This window comes from Phodopus roborovskii, unplaced genomic scaffold (genome assembly GCF_943737965.1).
Source record: "Phodopus roborovskii unplaced genomic scaffold, PHOROB, whole genome shotgun sequence".
NCBI classification, from domain to species: domain Eukaryota; kingdom Metazoa; phylum Chordata; class Mammalia; order Rodentia; family Cricetidae; genus Phodopus; species Phodopus roborovskii.
The window spans coordinates 32,233,896-32,259,447 of record NW_026126482.1 but is presented as its reverse complement, the minus strand read 5'-3'; the positions used below and the strand labels follow the sequence as shown (position 1 = coordinate 32,259,447).

The window sequence follows — 25,552 nt, the reverse complement described above, 5'->3', positions numbered from 1 at the left end:
TTTGGACACATCTAAGATTTCCTGAAAATTTCAGAAGTATTAACTAAAATATATAAGGACATAAAAATAATGAACACTTTGGGCATAGTAGGCAGCTAATTATCACAGCAATTAGGCTGTAAACAGCCCCAGAGGGGGAGAGTCAAGGTATACTCAACTGGGATTTGCATATTACTTCCTCCTGCCCTCTAGCAATATATAGCCTTGGGGATAGTATGAAACACTATATAGGAGGGAAAATTAACTTAAGGTAGACTGTTGTTGTGGTGAAGATTTCTTGAGTCATTAGCCTTGCTTCTGTGGACTTCTCCAAGATGCAGCTGCCGTTAACTTATCCAGGTCTGTGGAAGTAACTTTTTCACTAATGTTCTTTCAAATGACAACCATATATATTGGATTGTTTTACAAAGCTGGATTGGACAGTTTCCTATTTTTTCCCTGTGCTACTGTTCCTTTATGGTTTTATGGTTCTCAAGCTTTAGTGAGACTCTTTAGAGGTAGAGCTATCCTTAATTTAACTATGCTCCTACAGTAACTATTCTCCAGAATTCCTCCAGATGACTTTAAACATTGCATTATTTAAGAAATGAGAGTGGTTTGTGCAGGTTTGTTGTTGGGGTTGCAGGACTTTGTAGTTTTGTGCCTGTGTGAGTGTGGGGTGTGTGTGTGTGTGTGTGTGTGTGTGTGTGTGTGTGTGTTGTATTATTGTTCTCATATAAGCAGTGAATGGAAATTTGACCACACCTTACCAAGGGAAGTCGAGTCAGGAAGAGCTGCGAAATGTTTTCTAACTGTTGCTGTAGAAAACAATTTCACAGTGAACTGATGAATATTGGTTCTGAAAGGAAATCTTCTTTCCTGGAGATACTGAGAAATGGCTAGAAAAATTTTTGCATTATCTCAGTAGACATGAGTAGAAAAGAATAGTGTCTGTGTCTAGTGGTAGAGACCAGTAAAGAGTCTGTTGAACAATGAGTATTGAAGGAAATTCCAGAACATGGTATGAACCACCTCATAGAGTCAAACTTTCAAACATTGATATGTCCAGTCAAAGTAAGACAACAAAGGTAGGTACAATTTATTACAACTACAGAAGGAATAGTATAACATATTCTTGCTTCTGGGTCTTGCTTGACCTGAATGAACTTAATCATATTTTCAGTTTTGTTAACACAATGTATAAAGGTAGCAGATGTGGTTGTTTACAGCTTTGAGAATTTCAGTCAAGCAAATAGAAAGGACAATTTCTAATATTTACCTTTATTTTCTTGATAGTGTTTCCCAGTAAAATGAATTGTTAATATCCAAAAGTTTCATAAAAGCAAACTCTTGAATTAGATGAAGTTATAAGCCAAAATCATTAGCTCTTTTTATTCCTCTTAGATTGTAAAATTCTTACAGATGATAAATTAAAGCTACACATATATGTTTATATTTACAAATAAATATCTCTCATGCATAAAATAAGTTTGGAAAACTTTCATGATTTTTGAACAGTTTACTTTTATATTAGGATTATCCAAATACTTCTTTTTTTTAAATTTTATAAAGTTCCTGTTTACCTGTATACCACAGAGTATTTAGTTATTTTGAGTGGTTACTTTATGTGTTTTCCATGTATAAATCTTACTAAGTTTCTAAATTTCTGAAGTACATTTCCAACTGCATTTATCAAAGCTTCTGGGGATTAGAAGGTTTTTCAGACTCATGTCACTGAAAGTGTATAACTTTCCATTTTTATACATTGATATTCATAGTATTGTAACTATAAATTATCAGCATGTTATGATTCCTTTTTGCCATTTTTTTAAAAAAATAAATTATCATACCAATACACCTCATTACAAAACATTTCATAACTGTTACCCAAAGTAAAGAATATAAAATCAGCTTCTTTTTTTCACATTACAGTATTTTTTATTTATTTTTCTTATTTTACATATTGATCCCAGTTCCCTCTCCCTGCCTCCCTCTATCATTCCCTCTCTCCCTTCCTCCCTCCCTCCCATGCCCCCCAACCACCCACCCATCCCAACCCCCTCTCCCCCCCTCACTCCACGGGGAAGGAGATGCCTTCCAGGAGGAGTGAACAAAATCTGTCAAGTCATTTGGAGATTTGGAGTAGGGGCTAGATCCTCCTTCCTGCCTCTAGGTTAAGGGAGTATCCCTCAGTGAGGAATGTGCTCCCAATGTCCTTTTGTGCACCAGGGATACATCCTGGTTCCACTGCCAGAAGTTCCTTAGACTGCCCAGGCCTTCTAACTGAGACCCATGTTCAGGAGGTCTGAATCGGTTCTATGCTGGATTCCCAGCTATCAGTCTGAGGGTCCATTAGCTCCTCCTTGTTCAGGTCAGCTGTCTCAGTGGGTTTCTGTAGCCTGGTCTTGTCCTCCCTGACTGCATCTGGATTCCAGTTCAGCTCAGTGTTTAACTGTGGATGTTTGCTTCTGTTTCCATCAGCTACTAGATGCAGGCTCTATGATGGTGGATAAGTTAGTCATCAATCTTATTATAAGGGAAGTGGATTTATGGTAGCCTTTCCACAGTTGCTCAAAATGTTAGTTGGGGTCAGTCTTGTAGGTCTCTGAACATTTCTCTAGAATCAATTTTCTCTTGAAACCTATAATGGCTCCCTTTTATGGTCTCTCTCTCTCCTTTTCTTTCCTCTCGTCTATTCCTCCCCTGACTCAACCTTCCTAGTCCCACATGCTTTCCTCTCCTCCCCTTCTCTTTCTCCTAGATTCTTCTCCACTCACTGCCCCCTCATTCCCAATAAGCTCAAGAGATCTTGTTCCTTTTCCCTTCTGTGAGGAATCAGCTTCTTAATGCCTGTATTATCAATGTGCAGCTGTGTAGAATGCTAACAACCTGCTACAACAAAAAGCCTCAGGAGAGACACTCGTAATACAACAAATAAATAAGGGGAAGTGTAATCCTCTAATTGAATACCCTCATTGGAAAATGTTCATTAATCTCACAAATTAAATCTAACAATTTGCATAAAGGAGGCCACTGTTAGCAAAGTGACCTCTTTTGATAGTGTCACTGTTGGTAAACTCATATTACTAGATCTCAGAGTCATTATTCTCCTTTAACAGGGACACTGCTTCTACTACTGATGTCTAGCCTGCTCATGTGGGAAGATGTGTCCTCATTGCCCACCTGTATAATGCGTAATGGGCGCTGCTTTGCTCCTATGGGAGAATTTCTTGATAGAGCTGTCAGTTTGTCTCAGAAAATGAATAAACAAGCATTTGAAATGTTCATTGAATTTGTAAGTACTGCCCCCTGACTCCCGACTTCCTACCAAACCCCTCTTTTATTAAAATAGGTTATAGTATAACCTACAGTGTAAAACATCATGATCCAAAGTACAAAAAAAATAACTTCATAGGCAGGAAACAAAAATAGGGGCTATGATATTGTGAAACCAGAAAATAGGGTAGTCTAATGAAATGTCAGATACTTGTCAAATATAATTTTAGTTTTCTCAATTTAAAAATTTTTATTTTAATTCATTATCATGACATAAATACACGTAAGACAAGCTGGAGAAAGGTTTGATTCTCTTTCATTGTGTTAGGTAGGCTAGTCTTTGTTTTCATTATTCAACTTTAGATTCTGTATTATCTAATGAAGAACAGTGACTCACAAACATTATACAAAGTTAACAACATTGACGATATGTCAGGAGAAAAAGAAAATTAATATTCATTCTTCATATTCACAAGTATAATAAATAATTTTAAACTAATACAGACATGATTTAATAACAAGGGTGTCTGATGCAGAAAAATATGTCAGGTATTCATGATGAAGTTATCTTTAGAGCTTTGTGGTACATGATCTAATCCAATTGATGAAATGACAAACATCTGTATGATAACAGACTTGTAAGAAGTTGGCTCAATGTGAATGCTCTAGGTAACCCATCAGGTAATGTAAATGACAGAAAAAATAGTATGTGAATCTTGAAAAACCTATATATTCCTAACATTCACTTTGCATATTATTGTTTCTGCCATTTATATTTCTTGATGGATCACCTAGACCATTCATAATCATCCTAAAAATCCATTCAAGCTACCAAATATGTCATTGATAGTAGTTTTGAATAAGTATTTTACACAATAACACATAAAATACGTAACAAGTTATTAAATATTGATTAACATACAAACATCAATTAATTTCCTATTTTAATTGGTTCTCGACTTAATATTTTCTAGTATATTCTTCATAAGGTTATTACTTGTTTTGATATAATCAATACAATACCTTTTTGTGGTCCTAATGAACTAAATGAGGGATACTTGTGTAGATGACAATCAAGGTATTTGCAAGAAAAGTTTATCATGGTATTTGTTACAAATGATACTTTAAAAACATTGGTACTTGGTAACCTTGCTTGTTTTTGTTGAATAGGAAGGCTAGGAATATTAAATAGGAGGGAGTATGGGAAAGTTGAAAGTTATATAAATAGAAAATAAGACTACAGATTAAATGTAAAATGTAATTGAGTGGCTCATTTCCTTATATATTAATTTCAGTTTTAATATTTTATTTTAAAAATGAAATATCTATCAAGTGCATTAGTGTGTTGATTCATTTACACAATTACCTATTTTATCAACTCCAGGATTATCACTATGCCCAGAGCCAGCAGCTCATTAAGAAGAACTTCAAAAAATGCCACACATCTTCTCTTCATCTTCCTAAACCCAGGAGTAAAGCCCTGCACACACATGTGAGTTCCCACCCATGGCATTTCTTTCTCCAAATCCATACACGTGCTTTGTCATACTATAATTAGTAGAGTCAATATATTGAGTATGGGAGTCATATCTAACAGAAATTGTCAGGGAATGAATAACAAAAGGAAATTTTACTATGTGGTTCATAAATTGTAAGAAATATCTGCCAAGTAACTTTTAACAAAGTTAAATAAATCCCTTATGGGAAGGACCCTCTTTCAGTGCCAAACCTTAAGGGTTTACAAAATAGATCGTTTCTATAGAGAAAAATTAAATTGTAATTAACATTCATTGTTAAGTGCAGAAATGTGGATTTATGTGATGCCAATGTAATTGTATGGACCCTGTGTTGAAAGCTCTATACATTACTAACTCACTCCTAATTTATTCTTGGTATCTCTGTTTTTTACTTGTTTATGATCCTAAATGTTGATTCTTAACTGATTCCTCCTTTACCCATGTCACCTAAAATTCATCTGAAGGATGACATTTATAAAATGTTCCACAGTGTGTAACCATCCCCACTGCATGCTGACAAGGCTACATATGATGCATGTATCCTTTAATTCCTGATCTTTATCATCCTTCACTCTGATTTCTTGGCATAAATTATCTAAAAGTAATTTTAATTGAACATCATTATATATCCTTACACAACCCTACACTTAAAATGCATATTCCATGTGTTATTTAATAGAAAAAAAAATACAGTGTCTCTACAACTCTTATTATAATAATGATAAATTAAATAAGGAAAGTGAGAAAAATAGAGTTGAGAATACATTTAATAAAAGGTACTACTTTGCTAACAACTTTGAAATGCTCTACTGACATTTCTGAATTCAATCCACTCAAGTTTTGGGTTTGGTTTGTTTGTTTGGTTGGTTGGTTGGTTTGTTGGTTGGTTGGTTTTTCAAGACAGGGTTTGTCTGTATAGCTTTGTAGACCAAGTTGGCCTTGAACTCACAGAGATTCACCTGCCTCTGACTCCTGAGTGCTCGAATTAAAGGTGTGCGCCACCACCACCTGGCCCACTCAAGTATTATAACACAAGGTCAATGGCAATATTTCATATCCTTATATAATTTACAAAAGAATGTTTTAAACACACACAGAAATAACAAACAAAACTTGTTACACCATTTGGAGAAAAAAAAAACTGTCTTGTGTAACACCGTTATTTTTCACTTATTTTATAATGTGATTGTTCATATATGTTTACTTAGCCAGCCGTACTACTGAAATTAGTGGAAAGCTTATTGGCTGCCTGGAAAGTCCCTCTGTACCATCTAGTGAAAGAAATGTCTTCCTTGGAAGATGTCCCTGCTACTATCTTGTCAAAAGCCAGAGAGATTGAGCAAAAGAACGCTGGACTCCTGGAGGGGATCAGGAGTATTCTCAACCACGTGAGCAGTCTATTTATACTTCTTTACTGTTCTTCCTAATAGACCAGGTTCTTCCTAATAGACTGGGCAAGGAGAATTGAGTTTTGAAAAATGTTTCTTTACAAAAGAGAACTGTAGGCACTGAAATGTATCACTAACACACAATTTAAAGGGAGGCTGGTAATTCTAACTACCTAAAGGGTGTTTAACTCAGAATTTGACATCCCCGGGACCTCAGAAGAAAACATCTGCTCAACAATTATATTGGGTCAGGACCCTTCATTGTCCAAGTATGAACCACTCAGACACTTGGACAGGTATCTTAGAATGGTCATCCATTGACTATTTGCATCTTAAACTGTCATGGGCCACTGAGTCACAGGTTTGGTGTGTATACACCATATGAAGTATTGATTTAGTTGGAAATAAGAATAATGTTTCAATGTAAGAACCCATTGAGGAAAAAAGACAAGTCAGGAACTGTGTTAAAGACACGTAACATTACTTAAGAGATTGAATGGACACTGGATCTTTCCTTGTACTTTTCTCAAACCCATGTCTGAATTCAAGTAAAATCCTGTCAGTCCATTCCACAACTTCTACAATACTTAATTTATCAGGCAGAAAATGCCTGATATGATTTGACACATTTTTGATACTTTGGTTCAATTCTCATGAAAATCCATTGGTTTAGCTGAGTTTAGCAATCCTTACTCCTCTCGAGTATTCATTCCACATTTTAAAAAGTTATGCATCCCCAAATACTAAAATATAACTGATCATTGACTCTCCTTTTGATGATCAGATTCAAAGTAGAGATGCTAGAAAAGAGAGCTACCCTGCTTGGTCTGGACTGGCTTCTTTGAAGTCCAACATTGAAGACGTTCGCCATTTTGCATTTTATAATCTCATCCGCTGCGCAGGCAAAAATGCTCATAAGGTTGAAACTTCTCTCAAGATCGTGAAGTGCAAAGTATTAAAACAAAACAACTGCTAAGCCATTTCCATTACATCTCTTTCTGATGTGCTGCTAGATGACATGTTGATGTAAAACTTCCTTTAGCTGCTTTTGTTTTGAATGCATGCTGGTGTGATGGTTATCTTCTTTTAAAATAAAAACTGACTTCATATACAAAAACATCTGAGAAGCCAATTGGTCACCATTGCTCTGTTTCATTTAATTAAAAAAAATCTATTCATCCCATCACATATTTCACAAATAACACAAGTTAGGCATGCTACTAATATATTTCAGAGCTAATTTAACCATTAGGGAATATAAATGTATATAAAGTTATTAGAATCTAAGGGAGACAGCTTTCACATCTCTCCATATTTAGCCTATTCCAAAACTTGGATTTCTGGAGATCCATAATGAAAGTATCCTGACATTGCAAAACAAGTTCAAGGGAACTACATTTCCCTAGCATTGTGATTTATTTTTCTTATTTTACATATCAATCCCAGTTACCTATCCCTCCCTCCCTCTCTTCCACCCTCCTATGCCCCCCAACCACCCTCACATCTAATCGCCCCCTTGCCCTTGCCGGCTCCACATGTAGGGTGATGCCCTCCTGGAGGGATCATCTAAAACTATCAAGCCATTTGCACTAGGGCCTAGGCCCTCCCTCCTGTCTTTAGTTTAAAGGAGTATACCTCCATGAAGAATGTGCTCCCAAAGTCTTTTTGTGCATCAGGGATACATCCTAGTTGCACTGTCTGAGAGATCCCTTAGCCTGCCCAGGCCTTCTAACTGAGACCCATGTTCAGGGGGGGTCTGAGTCAGTCCATGCTGGATTTCCAGTTATCAGTCTGGGGGCCCATTAGCTCCTCCTGGTTCAGGTCAACTGTCTCAGTGGGTTTCTGTAGCCTGGTATTGTCCTGCCTATCTGGATCTGGATTCCAGTTCAGCTCAGTGTTTAACTATGGGTGTCTGCTTCTGTTTACATAGCAACTAGATGCAGGCTCTATGTTGGTGGACAAGTTAGTCATCAATCTTATCATCAGGGAAGGGCATTTATGGTAGCCTTTTCACTGTTGCTCAAATTGTTAGTTGGGGTCAGTCTTGTAGGTCTTTGGACATTTCTCTAGATTCAATTTTCTCTTCAAACCTATAATGGCTCCCTCTTTATGGTCTCTCTCTCTCTCTCTCTTTCTCTTTCCTCTCATCTATTCCCCCACAGACTCAATCTTCCTAGTCCCACATGCTTTCCTCTCCTCCCCTTCCCTTTCTTCTAGACCCTTCTCCACTCACTGCCCCCCCACTCCCAATATGCTCAGGAGATCTTGTTCCTTTCCCCTTCTGTGAGGGACCTTGTATGAATCTCTTAGAATCCTTCTTGTATCCTAGGTTCTCTGGCAGTGTGAATTATAGGCTGGTGATCCTTTGCTATAAGTCTAAAATCCATATATGAGTGAGTATATATCACATTCCTCTTTTTGTGACCACATTACCTCAATCAGGATGGTTTCTTCAAATTCTATCCATTTGCCTGTGAATTTCAAGATTACATTGTATATTTCCGCAGAGTAGTATTTCATTGTGTAAATGTGTCACATTCTCTTTATCCATTCTTCAGTTGAGGGGCATTTAGGTTGCTTCCAGATTCTTGCTATTACAAATAATGCTGCTACAAACATAGTTGAACAGATGTCTTTGTTGCATGGATGTAGATCATTTGGGTATATGCCTAAGGGTGGGATTGCCGGGTCCTGTGGTAGACTGATTTCCATTTCCCTGAGGAACCGCCATAGTGATCTCCAAAATGGCTGTACAAGTTTGCACTCCCACCAGCAGTGGAGGAGTGTTCCCCTTTCTCCACACCTTCTCCAGCATAAGTTGTCAGTGGTATTCCTAATTTTAATCATTCTGGCAGGAGTAAGATGGTATCTCAGAGTCATTTTTATTTGCATTTCCCTGATAGCTAAGGATGCTGAGCACTTTCTTAAGTGTCTTTCAGCTCTTTTTATTTCCTCTATTGAGAATTCTCTCTTTAGATCTGTACCCCATTTTTTAATAAGGTTATTTAGTGTTTTGGTAACTAGTTTCTTAAGTTCTTTGTATATTTTGGAGATCAACCCTCTGTCAGATGGAGGATTGGTGAAGATCTTTTCCCAGTCTGTGGGCTGCCGTTTAGTCTTGTCAACTGTGTCCTTTGCCTTACAGAAGCTTCTCAGTTTGAGGAGGTCCCATTTATTAATTGTCAATCTCAGTGTCTGTGCTACCGGAGTTATGTTCAGGAAATGGTCTCCTTTACCAATTTGTTCAAGGGTACCTCCCAGTTTCTTTAGCAGCACACATACTAAAATTGGAATGATACAGAAGTTTGGAACAGAGAAGATTAGCATGGCCCCTGTGCACTGTGATGTTTTTTGAAAAATCCAATGTATCTTAGGATACAAGTATAGAATGGTTCCTGATTTCTCTCCAACTGTCTTCAAACTGCTCTACTGACTTCTAGTTGTCTTAGCATCATCTCAGTCACCCCTATATGCTCTGTTTTCTGTGTCTCTAAAGCCTTCTCTGGAAGATACATAATTAGACATCTCTTTCATACTAGTTAGTATTCTCCTTTCATCCCCTACTGGCTAAAGTTAAATAACAAGCAATGAAAGGTCTACAGTTCCTGGAATGTTTATTTCATTTCACTTTATCCTGATTTCCATTCCTGTTCTTTTTTTTCCATAAATCCAAAAGGATTAGAAGATGGAACTATTATAACCTTATAACCCTCTAATTTATTGCATGATTAAGTTCTGTTGCTGACTAGAGCTAGTCCCTCTTACTGAAAAGAAATCCCTCCCATAAATGACCATAAACACACAAAATAGATACAAACCATTATGTGGTTTATATTCCAAGTGGAATTTTCTAAAACTTCTAATAAGACAGACCAGATGTTATTTTCAAGAAAATGGATGCACTTGGAGATAATCACATTGAATGCATTAAGTCAGTTCTAAATAGGCAAATATATGTTCTTTCATTTGATAGTCCAAAATTTCACAAACTTAGATAAACTCCTGTATTATTAGAGGACCAGATGTTATATAAGTCAAAATAATATTCTTTATGGAAACAAAGTGAGCTATCATGATAGGGAGTGGAGAAAAAATGAATTATATTTTAGAATGGGACCAGATGTGTCCAAAATATATTTCCATACTTGCATTGAAATTGTCTTATATAATCAAATAGAAAATATTTAAAATTGTAAAAATGTGATATTCAAAGGAGGAAAGCCTTTTTTTTACACGTGCATTTTTTCAATGACTATCCTTTGGTTTACTTTAGTTCTTCATTTATCATCACCTCAATATAATATGAAAATTATTCATATTCTTTTAAAAAATTTGTGTTTTAAAATTTTATTCTAAATGTAATGTATCTTGATTACATTCTTTCCTGTTCTGCCCCTACTCCTCTCAAAACCATAATTATATCTTTATTGCTATTTCATACCCTTCTTTTATCATAATTTACCTGTGTATATTTAGCCACTGAGTCCAATATTAGTGTTACTATAAAGGCATGAGTGTGGTGTCATTCATTGGTATATGAGGAATTACATATTGACACAGACATAAAGAAATATGACTCTCCTTCCCCAAAGACCACCACTTGCCAATAACTCATCAAAAAAAGGCTGGCATTTCTAACTCTGTCCATTCTCTATGCTTTCTTGATCACATGTAGTGTGATCACATGTAGTGTATATGGAATGACAGCTTCTCTGAATTCTTGTCCACACCAGCTATCTCATGTTCATAGTATAGCGTTCCTCCCAATTTTCAAGATCTTTTATATTTTCTCATTCTTCTCTCTAGGTATCACCTGTGCATATTTTAATAATATTCTAAAGTTATAGGTTTCCAGGAGACATGTTCAAAATCTATAGTTTTAGTTACCCCTCTACATACTCCCTGTTCTATCTTGTTCTCCTATCTGCCAATCTATTTTAATTTTCCTGTCCCATTATTTCTCTTTCACCTTCTTAGTATTTACATTGTATCCTACTTCCCTTAAGTTATCTCCCATACAAACTTACTAGTTTTCTGACATGTATAGATACTCTAATATAAACACACACATAAAAATTCAAAGCTAGTGTCTACAAATGTGTTTCTTTCTGTTTTTGACTTAACTCACTGAGAATCATTGTGGACACTGGAGGTTCATCAAAAAGCTGAAAATATAGCTTCCATATGATCCAGCAATACCATACCTGAGTAATAATAAAAGCCCCTATATCCTACTATAGAAATGCCTACACAGCCGTGTTCATTGCTGTTATATACACAACAGCCATGAAATGTACACATCTTAGATGCTGATAAACTAAGAGTAAAGATTGAAAGGGTGGTGTATTTACACAATGGGATATTAATGAACTGTTAAGAAAAATGAAATTAGAAGGCAAATGTCTAGAACTAGAAAAAAATCATTCTGAGTGAGATAATCCAGACTCAGAAAGAGAAATTTCCCATGCAGTCTTTCATTTGATATATTTTAGTTTTGAATCTACAGAATTGTATGTTTCATTTGGAATATCCATAGAGGTCTATAAATTAGTAAGTAGTCTTTATTGAGGGTGGCTTTAAGGGAGGGAGGGTAGAACACAGTGGTGTAAATGATAAAAGGGAAATAATAGGCCAGGGAGTGCTAAACTGATTGGGAAATTGGAGAGCAACATTAGAGTGAACATCTCATACACCCCTGAACATTTACAGTCTATTGCCAGTGTTACCATTTACCCTCCAGACCTTAATGTGCTTTAAGACCATATTGCGGAAGAGAGTGCATACCAGAGTAAAACAACAAGGAGAAATCAAGCTGGCACTGAACTGGAAGCTACATCCCTAGTAGCTAACTATGAAAGTCGTGGAAAGTGTTATGCATGGTATAGGAAGTGAAAATTACCAATTTTACCTAGCTGTGATTCCTACTAGCTATGATAACAACTGGCCTTGTAAGTCATTATGACTGGTACAATAGTGGCCCTAACATCATATGAGTAACCAATAGCATTCTGATTGGATTTAACTCTATGAAATACATATCTGGCACCATTATTCACACAGGAATCTATGCTAAGTCTTGTCAAATGTCCAAATGAATGGTCTATACTACATAAATTAGAACTGTGTTAAATGAATAATTCATTATTATAACAATAGTGCATCAAATCTCAATCTTTATCAGAGAAATTTATTTTGCCATTGATTAACACAGAGACCAACTACTGGCTGAGGTAAATACAATAAGAGCTTGTGGAATGCTTTGCCCTAAGTTAGACATCTTAAACACATTCTTTCTCCACAAGGCTCTGAACATAGCAGGACAGTGGTACATATGAATTCATAGCAGTTGCAATATCACACACAATCCTGTATAAGCTCAAGCAAGGTCAAATCCAAGTATGGAAAAGAGAAGGATAAAGTCTCACCACTAGTCATGGGGCTATTGACAACACATAATTGCTGAGAGAAAGAAAGCCAGTTTTCTTTATGTGTGTAGCCTTTGGTAGGTCAAATATGTTTCAATTGAGACAACATACCTTAGGATATTTCAGTAGTCCAAGTTAAACTCAATGATTTTGAGAAAATTAAATAAAACATTGGGTGAGTAGGGAAAAGCAGTAGATCAAGGAGGAACCAGATTAGCAGGTGTGGTGGCTTGAATGAGAGTGGCCCTCATAGGTTCATGGGTTTGAATACTTGGTCACCTGGAAATAGAAGTATTTGAAAGGATTAGAAGATGTGGCCTTGTTGGAGAAAGTGTGTCAGTTAGGGTGGGCTTTGAGGGTTCAAAAAACCTATTCCAAGCCCATAGTCTCTCTCTTCTTATTACCTGTGGACCGGGATGTAGAATTCGCAGATACTTTCCCAGAACCATGTCTGCCTTTATGCCACCATACCTTCTGCCGTTATGACAGTGGATTAAACCTCTGGAGTGATAAGCAATTCCCAATTAAATGTTTTCCTTTATAAGTTATCATGGTGATAGTGTCTCTTCAGCTCAATAGAACACTGACTAAAACAGGAAGTGAAGATGATCAAAACACATGTATGAAATTCTCAAAAAAGTTAGAGGCCAGTGGTAATCTCCAAATAACCCAGGCAATTGCTAGGGCATAGGGTTGCCATCTGCAAACAAACAGTGGGGCCTCATTGTTATGCTTAATACCCACATAACTCAATGAACACAGAGAAGTGCCTATATGCAGCCCTCTCACTTTTGGTCTAGTCCCTTTGGTGTGGGAATGTATTCTGAAGGCTTTTGAAAGCAAAACTTGGACACCTACCTAGCTACAAAAACTTTGACATGCAAACTATACCAGTGCAATGTTGGCACAGAACTATTGGCAGTAATTAACCAGTCTCATTTGGCATAGGGTCCACTCCATCTGAAGGAATCCATTTCCAACATTATCTGGGTAACCAAGAACCAGAGACTAGTAGCCCACAGATCTAGAGTACAACTGAACACTACTGGTATTTTTTAAAAAATCAATAAAATGAATCCTAATGATATTTTGCTAACTGCATGGATTAGAGCCTTTTTCAAAGAGTGCCTTATCTTATCATCAGAGACACTTCCTTTGGCAGCAGATAATAATAGATACAGAGACCCACAACCAGATGTCACAAGGAAAGAGAGTTTAAATGGAAGGTCTCCTTCACATCCCTCCCCTCAGAGCTCAGAGAATCCTGAGGAAGAAGAGGAGAATGATTTAAGAGCAATAAAGGATGCAGGACATCAATAGAACAAGGTCCTCTGAATCAACTAAGCAAGGCACATAATGACCTCACAGACACTGAAATCATAAGCATAAGGATTACATGTGTCTATACCAGGTCATTCATATGTATAATAGCTACTGGCTCAATATATTTATGGGATTATGAATGTGAAAATGAGTGTGATTCTGAGTATTGGGCCTCTTCTCCTGTTGGGTTGCTCTGTCTACCTTTGATGTGATTGTTTTTTGCCTCATCATATATTTTATTTTTTCGTACTTGGTGTTATTTCTTAGATGCCTGTTCTTTTGTAATGAAAGACAGAAAGGGAATGCATATGGAGAGGAGAGGAAGGAAGGAGGGAGGAGAAAAAGGAGGAGAGACTATAATCAGGATATATTCTATGAGAAAATCATTCATTTTCAATAAATGAAAAGAGGAAAAGAAATTATAGTCATTATCCCAAGTGGATGAGAAGTAATTCAAATCTGACCAATGTCATTGATCATTAGGAAAATGCAAATTAAAAGTACTTTGAGATTTCCTCTTTCACCAGCAGCCTATATCGAACCTTTTAGTACTATGACAATTAGAAGAGAGAGTTTTCTGGTCAGATAATGAAAGTAACAAGAACAAAGCTGGGGGATTACCATGCCAGATTTCAAGGCACATGTTACAGAGCTATAATAATAAAAACAATATGGCACTCACACATACCCACACATACAAAAATAGGCATGTAAACAAGAAGAACAAAATAGAATTCTTAAACATGAGTACAAGTAACTATGGGCTGCCTGTCATTTTCTAAAATGCCATTTCATACACACTCTGGCAAAAAGACAGCCACTTCAATAAATGGTACTGGCAAAATTTGATGTCCACATGCAGAAAAATGAGACAGCTAAGGAAGCAATCCTTTGAGAGAAAAGGAAAGCCTACAGGTGAAGGAAAACTTTTCCCACATATATATCTAGCAGTGGATTAATATCCAGAATATATAAAGAACTCTAAAGAAAGAGTCAAGAACAACCCATTAAAAAAAAGAAAAGTTCAATGGATTTGGAGAGTTAACAAAAAATAAGTGAAAATTATTGAGAAATATCTTAAAATGTGTTCAAAATTCTTAGCAATTAAGGCAATGCAAATTAAAACAAATTTGAGATTTTAGCTTAGCCCAGCCAAAAAGTCTTAAAAAGAAAAACTTAATAGCAAACGTTGGCAATGATGTGGAGAAATAGGGACCTTCATTCACTACTGATGGCATGGACAATGAATGGGTATGGCCACACTGGATTTCAGTGTGGAAATTTTTTAGGCCAAATAGATGTTTATTCAGGGAGAAATAATTCACAACATAGACAGATGAACACCAGCAGGTTCCTGGTCCCAAGGATGCCTCCTGATGTGCTCCTGTCCCCGTGCTGCAAGCAAGAGAGCTCTCCAAGGCTCCTTCTCAGCCTTAGTTTCCCCAGGTCATGCCAAGCCCTGTCTCCACCCTTCAATGGGCATAGTCTATGCCACAGGTGTGGACAAGTTGAATATCTCACTACAATTCCCATTTTAGTCTAAAGAAAAGATTTGGGCTAGATACACAAACTATATACAAAATAGTGAATAACAAGTGTGCTCTAAGAAAGGAAAATCGAGAACATACAAACTTAAGACCTAACTATCTAGTTCTAGGGTAAAATTGAAACGGGGTTTATAATAGAGTTGTCCTAATCTGGAAAGCTTAAGTCTAGTACCTAATATATCTAACTAGAAACAGAGAATAATAGTTGTGATAATTTAATTTTCAACGTCATCAAAGACCTGAGAAAGAAAATAATAATACTAGGATAGGCAGGAAGTGCTGATGAGCAACTTCCAAACGGTACAGCAAGGACAGAAACAGCATGCTATCTGGACAGTCACCCAAGGTCTCACAGCAACATTGGTACAGCCAGTTTTGGCTAAGGCCTAGAGTACCTGACAGACCACAGCAAAGCAGGGAGGTAAAAATGCTGTCTTACCCTGACTTGGCAGGGTTTAGCAGTCTTCTATGTTTGTCTCTTGCAAGCACAAAGGACCACACGTCCAAATCAGTGGTCGAGGTGGGGGCAGTTCTTTGCCCAAGAGGCCATAGCTGAAGGAAGAATGGACTCCAGAAGAAGCAACAACAGTGTCCAACATTTTTCAGGAAGTTGCATGGTGCTGTCAGGAGCGATAGTGTCTCATGTCAACAAAGTACTAATATTAAAACATTTAAATGCCAAGTTCTGCAAGTCTATGAAGTCTTTGAAGATTAAGCATCTATTTCTGACTAATCTCATAGGTATAGAAAACATAGGAACCTAGCTATAACACTTAAGTAAAGCAGAGACAAATACCTGAGGAAAGCAACTATGTACGTATATATACATATAATTCCCTAAAGCAGAGGTAGAGTAGAAATGTCTAGATCAGAGGTAGAATTGTAAAGTATAGCATGATAAAAATAACCTAAATTGTATCAATATACAAAATTGACTTGAACATAAATAAAAGTATACATACATAGAATGTGGTAAAGATATTATGCAAAAACATCATAACTGGAGAGATGTTCATAATATGATAAAACATACAGTTTATATACAATTCTGGGAAGGGACTAAACTTAATTTTATATAGGTTATCATGTATAAGAATCTATAACCATGTAAGCTCTATGATACCAATATCTCACTATTACTAAAATAATTCGCAAGAAGATAGGCTAATCTACCCATATCCCATCTAAACCATACCTTTCCCAACCATACCTTATCCCTGTCTAAACGAGATACGCAAGTCTAAGCATCTACCTTCCATACCCAACCCTAAAAAGATGAATATTATCCCTAAATGCCTAGAGTAGGGAAAGGGGGCATTGTTATCTTAAGATTACTTCCTGCTGAACTGGGATGATGATTGCTCCATGGGATCCTGTAGGAAGAAAATTTTTAGTAACAAAATTTCGACAGGACTGGCTGTGACATGTGTAGCTAGTCATTGTGTGATAGGAAATGCTTGACTGGAGTTCTATCTGAAATTCTGGCTAGGGTGTAATAAGAAGTTGTACCATAACAGCTAGCTAGTCAGGAGTTGTCTTAAGCAAAACAGTCTCAAACTGGTTTTAGGGTGATGTTTGTAGTCCAGATGCATCAGATTGAGTCAAGTGGAAATGGCAAAGTGGGGCCCTATCTTCTTTCTTAGGTGTAATTATGCTGTCCTGGAACTTTGATGGTTTTAGTTGTAGATCTCAACTTATGGTAGTTACGCCTGGAGGTGTCCCACCAAAAAGTGTCTGGCAGCAGATGATCCTTCTGATCTTGGTCCCTGTAGATAGCTCTTAACAAACTGTAGCAAGTGAAATTTTGTTAAACAAATGAGTAAAAGGAGCCTTGAGGAATTGCCACAGGGCTAACAAGTGGCTGGCACCTCTGGACCACAGGAAACACACAAGCAGGGCAGGCGCCACGCTGCTCTATGCAAATGCAAATTGGGAATGGGCAAAAAATGAGAAGCAGTGAGTGCCTTCTCAGGGCCCCTGTAGAGGTAAAAAGAGTTGTAGGGCACAGGCAAATGTCCCACAAGCTGTGGTGTGCCCACCTGGTTAGGCAAGGGACCTTGCCCATTATGGAATGGTGGGGGAAGGGAGAGGTGTCTACTGCCTGGGTGAAAACCAGGTCTGGTGAAAATCTGGATCCTGCTTCTGACACCAGAAATTGATGTTTAATAAGGATCAGGAGAAACAAATAGATGTTTATTCAGGGAGAAATAACTCACAACATAGACAGATGAACACCAGAAGGTGCCTGGTCCCAAGGGTGCCTCCTGATATGTTCCTGACCCCATGCTGCAAGGAAGAGAGTTCTCCGAGCTCCCTCCTCAGCCTTAGTTCCCCCAGGTAACATCTGGCCCTGTCTCCACCTCAATGGGCATGGCCTATGCCACAGGTGCGGACAAGGTGAATATCTCACTACACAGTTGTCCATGACAGTAAAAATGAGTTCTATTTTAGTGTTAATCTCCACACTATTACCATCCCCAACCTACACAAATGGTCTTGCAATAAATGCAATCCTAAGAGTTGGGGATGGGGCTAACCCACCTGTAGCTCACTCCATAGTTTTATTGGAATGAATTATGTTGTGAAAAGAGTGATTCAATTGAATTGTGCTCATCCCAACACCCAGTTTTCTCCATTTCCCAATTCTCTATTTTGTCCGCAATCTATGACTCAACCATACTACTCCTTTGAATATGGTCAAAGAACTTGCCACTCTGCTCTGCAGACACATGCTTAAGTGTGCTCACTGCTGATCTATTCACAATAACAAGGAAATATAAAATAAAACAAACTGTGTCTTCTAACTGGAATACCCAACCCCTAATGATACATCTACAATTTACCCTCTAGACATTACAGTCAACAAGCATCATGTGAAAGGAGGAAGTAAGATTGTAAGAGCCAGAGGGCCAGGAAATCTCCCTCAAAATTGTATTTTAGATATGACAAGGAAGTTGCATTCATGACATCTCATCAATATGGCCATTTAAACTAGCCCTGAACAATAACAACACTAGTGATATGCCAATGTAGTCTTACCCATAGATGAAGAGCTACAAACAATGACTTCTGAGAGAGAGAATTAGTGTCTCTGGGGGATAAGCCCCTGTATTGGTTATTCAATACCAAGTGGCTAGCCCTAAAAACATACACATACAAGAAACACTAAATGGATTAATCGGGTTGCAATATATGCTAGTTTGAATAACATATATGTTATTGTAGGGTGTGTGTGTGTGTGTGTGTGTGTGTGTGTGTGTGTGAGTGTGTGTATGTGTGTGTGTTATTGTAGCAATAACTATTAAAGAAAAGGAAGCCATGAATTTGAGATGGAATAGGGACATGAGAGGAGCTGCAAAAAGGAGATAGAAACTAAGAGGAGCAAAATGTTGACATTTTATTCTAATTAAATGAAAAGTGTTAAAAGATATGAAATAAAATAAACAAAAGAATTCTGAGCAGTTGCCAATTTAGACTCTGGTATTCCTCAAGAATAAATTTTTGTTTTTAAAGAAGAGACACGTTCCTCCAAGCATGTATTCGGGAGGGAAAATTTTACAGGAAATTTCACAGTACTCTGTTATCAAGTGGAGTTTTAGAAGTGGAAGGACTGTATATGAGGTCAGCTGATGTTTGGGAGGGTCATTTGGTACTTGGGTATCTTGAGGTAGGCATCAGCCTTATTACAACATGCTTACAGGCAGCAGATAGATTGCCAAATGCAAAAAGGAAGTGACTTTATTGGCTAGCTACAAGGATGCCTGCTCACACAGGGTAGTCCTCATTTGACCTCTAGTTTTATTTTATTCATCAAAGGGATAGTCAGGCATGTATTAATAATTAATAAATTTAGTGTTCTTATGTTGTAACTTTAACACAGATCAATGACAAACTAGTATGAAATATATGTGATTCAAATGGGTTCAGTGAATCAAAAGTGAATAAGTTCTCTGACATCTATGCATTTTCTAATAAACTATGAACTTACAATATTTGACAATAGGCAACCAAGAGGTTGCTATTTAGTTTAAGACAGGAATTTGGCAAAGGAATTATGAAAGAACATGTTTCATATCTATAACTAGAAGCTAGAAGTACTTTGTGTATCCTCAGTACACATAGACTCTTGTTCCCCCTAATTCTTATTATATATTTGGGAATTTTGTACACAAAATAATTTCACTCCCCTCTCTCAATTTTGAACATATTCACTCCCATCTCTCAATTCCTTCCAGTTCTATCCTATACTTAATCTTAACTCAACTTATGGCCTCCTGTTTTATAAATCTAAGTAACTAGAGCTCGTGCTGCCTGTGCAATCTTGAATGGGTGTTCTTCCACTGGTGTATAGCATAGTATACCTAAAAGGGATGACATTTTTAATACTTAACTTCCTGCCTCAGAAGTGGCCAATTGCGCTTTACATATTAGTTTCTCTTGTGAGTGTGTGGGGTGGGTTGTTTTGGCTTCAGCTAATGTAGGTCTTATGCATGCTTTCACAACCACTGTGAGTTCATATATGACTTTCCTACTATGTCTAGAAATATTGTTTCCCTACAGACTTCAACTAATGGGTTTTCCAGTCTTTCTGCCCTTCTATTATGACTCCTGAAACTTGGGGATAGGAGCATGATATAAATATCTGGTTTAGATCTGGGCTTTCCATGACCTTTTTTTTTTTTTCCTCAGAACATTGAGCATTCATTATCATCTACTATAAAATATTTTTTTTAACTCTGATGAGTATTGAAAGATGCAGTAATCTAAAATGTGCTGGGTAAGTTTCCTATACACTTTTTAAAAAGTTAATTTTTTACATTCCTCCTGCCTTCTCTCCTTCTACTCCTCCCTCCTCCCTTCTGGTCCATGGAGAGGGCAAGGCCTTCCCTAGGAAGTCTAAGTCTGTTACATGATCTAGTTGAGGCAGGACCAGGGCACTTCTCATTTTATGCAACTTTACACAAACTAGACTCATTTTAGAATGGACCTTTAATTTAGAATATTCTCCCACAGGATTGGCTTGTGGGCAAGTCTGTGGTGTATCATTTTATTGATTTTAATATGGAATGTCCCAGATTATTATGAGTGCCTGCCTACAGGTTTCTGTGCCACCTTTAATGGAATATTCTGATGGGGAAATGTAAGCAAGACACATTTCCTCCAAAATCTGCTTTTGGTCATGATGTTTAACAACAGAACTAGAAACACCTAAGGCAAATTTGTACTAGGACATGAGGTATTTCTGTGAGAAACCTGATCGGGTTTGGGGGAAGGATCATCAAAGGACATTAAAACTGGACTAAATGAGACACTGAGTGCTTAGAGCTTAAAGAGTTCTTGTGAATACCTAGAAGATAATGGTGCTTAGAGCACGGCAGACAATGGAAGCCTGGCTTGGGAAGTTTCAAACTGAAATTTGAGAGTACCTCAAAGATTCTATCAGAGTCATTTTTGTGATGTTTTGAATTAAAAATCACTAAATTGAAACCTTTGCTTTACTGGAAAAATTGCTGTTCGTTAGCTGGAGCTGAGCAGTTAGTGATGATTAAGAAGAGACCAGTATCACTGAGGATTTGAAATATGGGACTATGTCCTCAGGGTAAGCACACAGAAGCTGTGATCCAGATGGGCTGAAGCTGCATCTCAAGCTAGCAGCCAAAATTAGTAATATGTGGGTGTCACTCAGGTGATACAGGTTTTGAAGCCATAAAGGGATCACAGAAAAAAGCTGAAGCTTGACACTGTATAAAGGAATCAAGTCCCTTTCAAAAGGCCTGGAGATGCTACTGGTGAAGAGAAGTCTCACTTGCAAAAGAAATCCCAGAATTTCAGAACTAATGGAGAGAAGCTGAAATTAGTCACCATATGGAAGGATTTGAGATCCTGAAGACCTCAGGATACAGTATTAATGAAGGTGCAACCCACTGGCAATGGAAACCCCAGAAGTTTGGAGATGCCAGTAGCATGGGATGACTGCCAAGAACAGTAGTAGCTATAGAGTAGAGCCAGCCTGGGCCTGGGAGGCAAGCTTTGTTTATAGAAAATAGCAAAGAAGAGAGGCATTATGGTCCAATCCCATAACATCATGAGGGGTTCCAAACATAGAACTCTAGGTTATTTAGACTGTTGGATTTTAGTTCTACTCTATTCAAATTGGTACTTCTGTATGATTCTTCTGGGAGTAGGAAAGTATTTAAGTTGCTATCGTTGTTACATTATTATTATTATTAATTATTTTACAGGGACATAGAGATAATAAACTTAAGAGTCTTAGATGGATTTTTAGATATTTTAAAAAGAAAGGAATGGATATTTAAATGTATATTTGAGGGAGGCTTGATATTTGAAAGATACATTGGCTATTTTGTCTTTTTAATCACCTGTTAAATTACTTTTCTTTGGTTTGTGAATATTTTATTTTATTTATTCTATAAGCAAATCAAATCTTTTCCTTCTTCCCTTTCTCCTTCTAAACTATCAAATACACCTTGCTCACTTTCAAATTAGCAACTTCTTTTTTCATTAAATGTTGTTCCACACATAAATACCCACACAGACACACACACACACACACACACACACACACACACACACACACACGCGCAAATACACACACACATATATATATTCTGAAAAATACATAAATATAACTTGCTCAATTTGTATAATGCTCAATTTGTATAATGTATGTATTAATATGTTTTAGGGGCTGATCATCTGAAATTGGGTAATCAATTCTTATTCTCTTCCTAGGGAAATACTCCTTCTTCTGCTCTTAGCATTCTCTAGTCTGGATTTCTGTGTAGGGTTGAAACTCCTTAGCTTTACCCCATTACATTAACATGTCTATTGTTACTGTCCTTGTTTCTGTATTCATTTTGGTGACATTTTAAAGGCATAGCTTCTGACATTCATAGGAAACACAATCTCATAGCAAACTCCATGATGTCCTGGGCTCTTAAAATCTTTCTTCTCCCTCTTTTGAAATGATTCCTCAGCCTTACATGTTAGAATTGGGCTCCATTCTGAATTCTGATTGGCTGTAGTTTTCTGTAACAGTCACCATCTGTTGCAAAGAGAAATTTCCTTTTGAGGGGTGAGGTCTACACTTATCTATAGGCATGAGAATAAATAATTGGAATGCAGTTAAGGATTATGCTTGTTTAATAAAGTGGCAGTTGTAAGTTCTCCTTCAAAATCCATAACTTCTCTATCCCTGGGTAGCTGTCTAAATTTCCAGTATAAGGAAGTTTTTCTTCTTATTGAGAAGACCTTAAATTCATTTAGAGAAATATTAGTTGTTTCCATTTCCTGTTCATCTGAACAGATAGAAATTATCAGGAATGACCAAGTATCTATGCATTAGCATATAATGTCCTGTATGTATATGCCCAGGAGTAGCCTAACAGGATTGTGTGGTTGACCTATTTCCTAGATTTTTGAGAAACACACACATACCAGTTTATATTCCCACCAGCAGTGAGTAAGTGCTCTCTTTTCACCACCCCATGCTTGCATTTGTGCTCATTTATATTTTATATTAGCCATTATCACTGGGATAAGATGATATCTCAAAAATACTTTTGATTTACATTTCCCTTTTGTAGAAAGATATTGAACACATTTTAAAATCTTTCTTCTCCATTTGCTATTCATACCATTTTTTATTTTTGCGACTATCTTTCAATCACATCTCTCCCTTCTCTTTCCTGCCACCAGCACCTCCCATTGACCCTTTCTTTTCTCCTTCAAACTGATGGCCCTGTAATTTCATTGTCATTGCATGCATACATGTATTTATATATACATATATATTTTTAAATACAACCTGTTGACTTCGTGTTACTTAGGAAATTACATTTCATCTGTTGAAAATTCTGTTTTGCTTCTTGCCATAACTTTTAGTTTGCTTTTTTTCTTTAAATTTACTCATTTAATTCCTTTGTATATTCAGGAAGCAATTTCTCTGTCAGATGTATAGTTGGAAAAGATTTTTTGGACATCTCTAGGCTTCCCTTTCACTTGAGTAATAAGTTTAGCTAAATAGAACTTTTTAAGATTTATCCAGCAGTAGGTCTTAGTGTCTGCACTATCAGGATCCTGTTTGTGAAGATTATTTCCTGTATCTACAAGTTCAAACATATTCTCTGCTTTCTTTTATCTATGAGATCTCAGGATATTGGGTTTTACACTGAGGTCTTTTTTACATGTTGAAAAGTAAGGGTTTAGTTTCATTATTCTACAGTTAGTTTTCTTGATTGACTATCACAGTTTGAAGAAGATAATGCACCAGTGAGTAGATTTTGGCCATTGTAGTCAAAACTCTGATGAATATATGTGAGTGGAGTTCTAATGTCCTCAATTCTGTTCTGTTTATCTGTATTTCATTTTAAAAATAGCATGTTTCTAGGGTTTGAGCCCATTATCATAGTATATATGCATTTATATTTATCAATGATTTTTTTACTGTTGATTCTAATAAAATATTTGTTTTAAATGGGCATTATAAGGCTAAACATTTCTTTCTATTGTCAGTGAATATATACACCTGTACCATCCAAAGTTAATCATAAAGATTGAGTATAATCATGTTAATTGCTATTAACAATTCTTATAGCTCAGGTCACACATGTAAATTCTTTAAAATAGTTAATAGCAATTTAGGAGAAATCTGAGAAATTGATGTAATCTTTGCCAATCAATTTTCCTGGTTTTGTCTCACACCTCTTCATGTTACTGGCTGAAGTTTTCTTTCACCTCTACAGGTGTATGACTTGAAATTTTGTTCTTGGTACATTCTCACTTGAGTGGCAGTGCAGTCATTACCATGGTGGCTCTTTTAAAGGTGGACAGTATAAAAGCAACAAGTACTTGGAACTTTACAAGTCATTCTTGAAGATAAGTCACTGCAGAACTCAAGCGGGGTAAGGGGACAAAAGGCAAGTTGTGAGTAAAAGAACAACACAAGTATACATTTACTGCAAATTCAGTGTCCATTTGATATGAAAGGCCTGTCTATGTCATCCACTTTGACCTTGAACACATAATATACAGCCATCAGGAAGAGCCAATCTGTTTGAATTGTATGTTAGTCCTACTACTAAAAACCGCAGGCACTGTCCATCTCTGAAAAATAATCCCCAATATTAAGATAACTGGAATGCTAATGTTGATGTTCTTTTCAGCATTATTACAATATAGACTGTTACTACTCATTACATATAACCTACTACAGTAAAGTCTCCTTTATTTGATATCTACAGTGAATTGTCAAGATGGCAATGGAAACTTGCTGCAAACAAGGTAAGGAATCAGAGTTCTTTCGAAAATATGACTAAAGTTTCTATGCTACAAAATGAAAAGCTAGAAAAAGTTGCTTTTTAATAGTGAAGCCTAGATAGCCACCTACATCTATACAGAAACAAGTTAAGAGTTAAATTTAACATGGGAGCCTCAGAATGCCACTCAGATACACCTAGAGATGCAAAGGAGTGAATTACAACTGGATGAGTCCACCAGGTCCCAGCCTATACTCCTCTTACACATCCAGGCCATGCAGAGTCTCACAGGAATGCATACCAGTCGGGTAAGTCCCAAGATCTTTGTGTTTGTCATCTCTTTATATTCTGAACTTACTTTCAAGTGCATGAGAAGCACCTGAGTTACTCAAACCATCTCTGTGATGACCACAAATGGTAGGCTCCCCAGAATCACATCCAAGTGCTAACTAATTTCATGATTTTTTTCAGATTTTTCAAAAGGCCAAAATTGAACTAAACAAGTTTATCATAAATTCATGGACACAGAACAAGTCACGACTACTGACCTATAATGCTGCCCCTCCAAGACTAAGCCTAACTGGGGACTGTATTCACAGACACTGTCTGTGAGTCATCCACAGAACCTTTGCCCTCACTATCTTTCTACGTGCAGACACAGCTAAGAAACATGTTATACGTGCATAGGTGTACAGATGTTATACATTCATTCCTTCATGACCTTTGCTGTTTCCTGGTTCCTGTTTGAACACTTAAGCTGGCTTCTCTCACTGTTTTATCTGGAAAACACTGTTTCATTGGAGTCGTTTGACATATCTG

The 25,552-nt window shown here is 36.9% G+C and overlaps 1 protein-coding gene across 1 annotated transcript; it reads left to right on the top strand.

The window, feature by feature from the left end:
* The first annotated feature begins 971 nt into the window (after positions 1-971).
* On the top strand, positions 972-7,277 carry LOC127229106 (prolactin-2A1). Its single transcript, XM_051194109.1, has 5 exons — positions 972-1,053; positions 3,099-3,274; positions 4,640-4,747; positions 5,981-6,160; positions 6,945-7,277. The coding sequence occupies exons 1-5, from the start codon at positions 972-974 to the stop codon at positions 7,134-7,136; spliced, it is 738 nt and encodes a 245-aa protein (XP_051050066.1). The 3' UTR covers positions 7,137-7,277.
* The last annotated feature ends 18,275 nt before the right edge of the window (positions 7,278-25,552 follow it).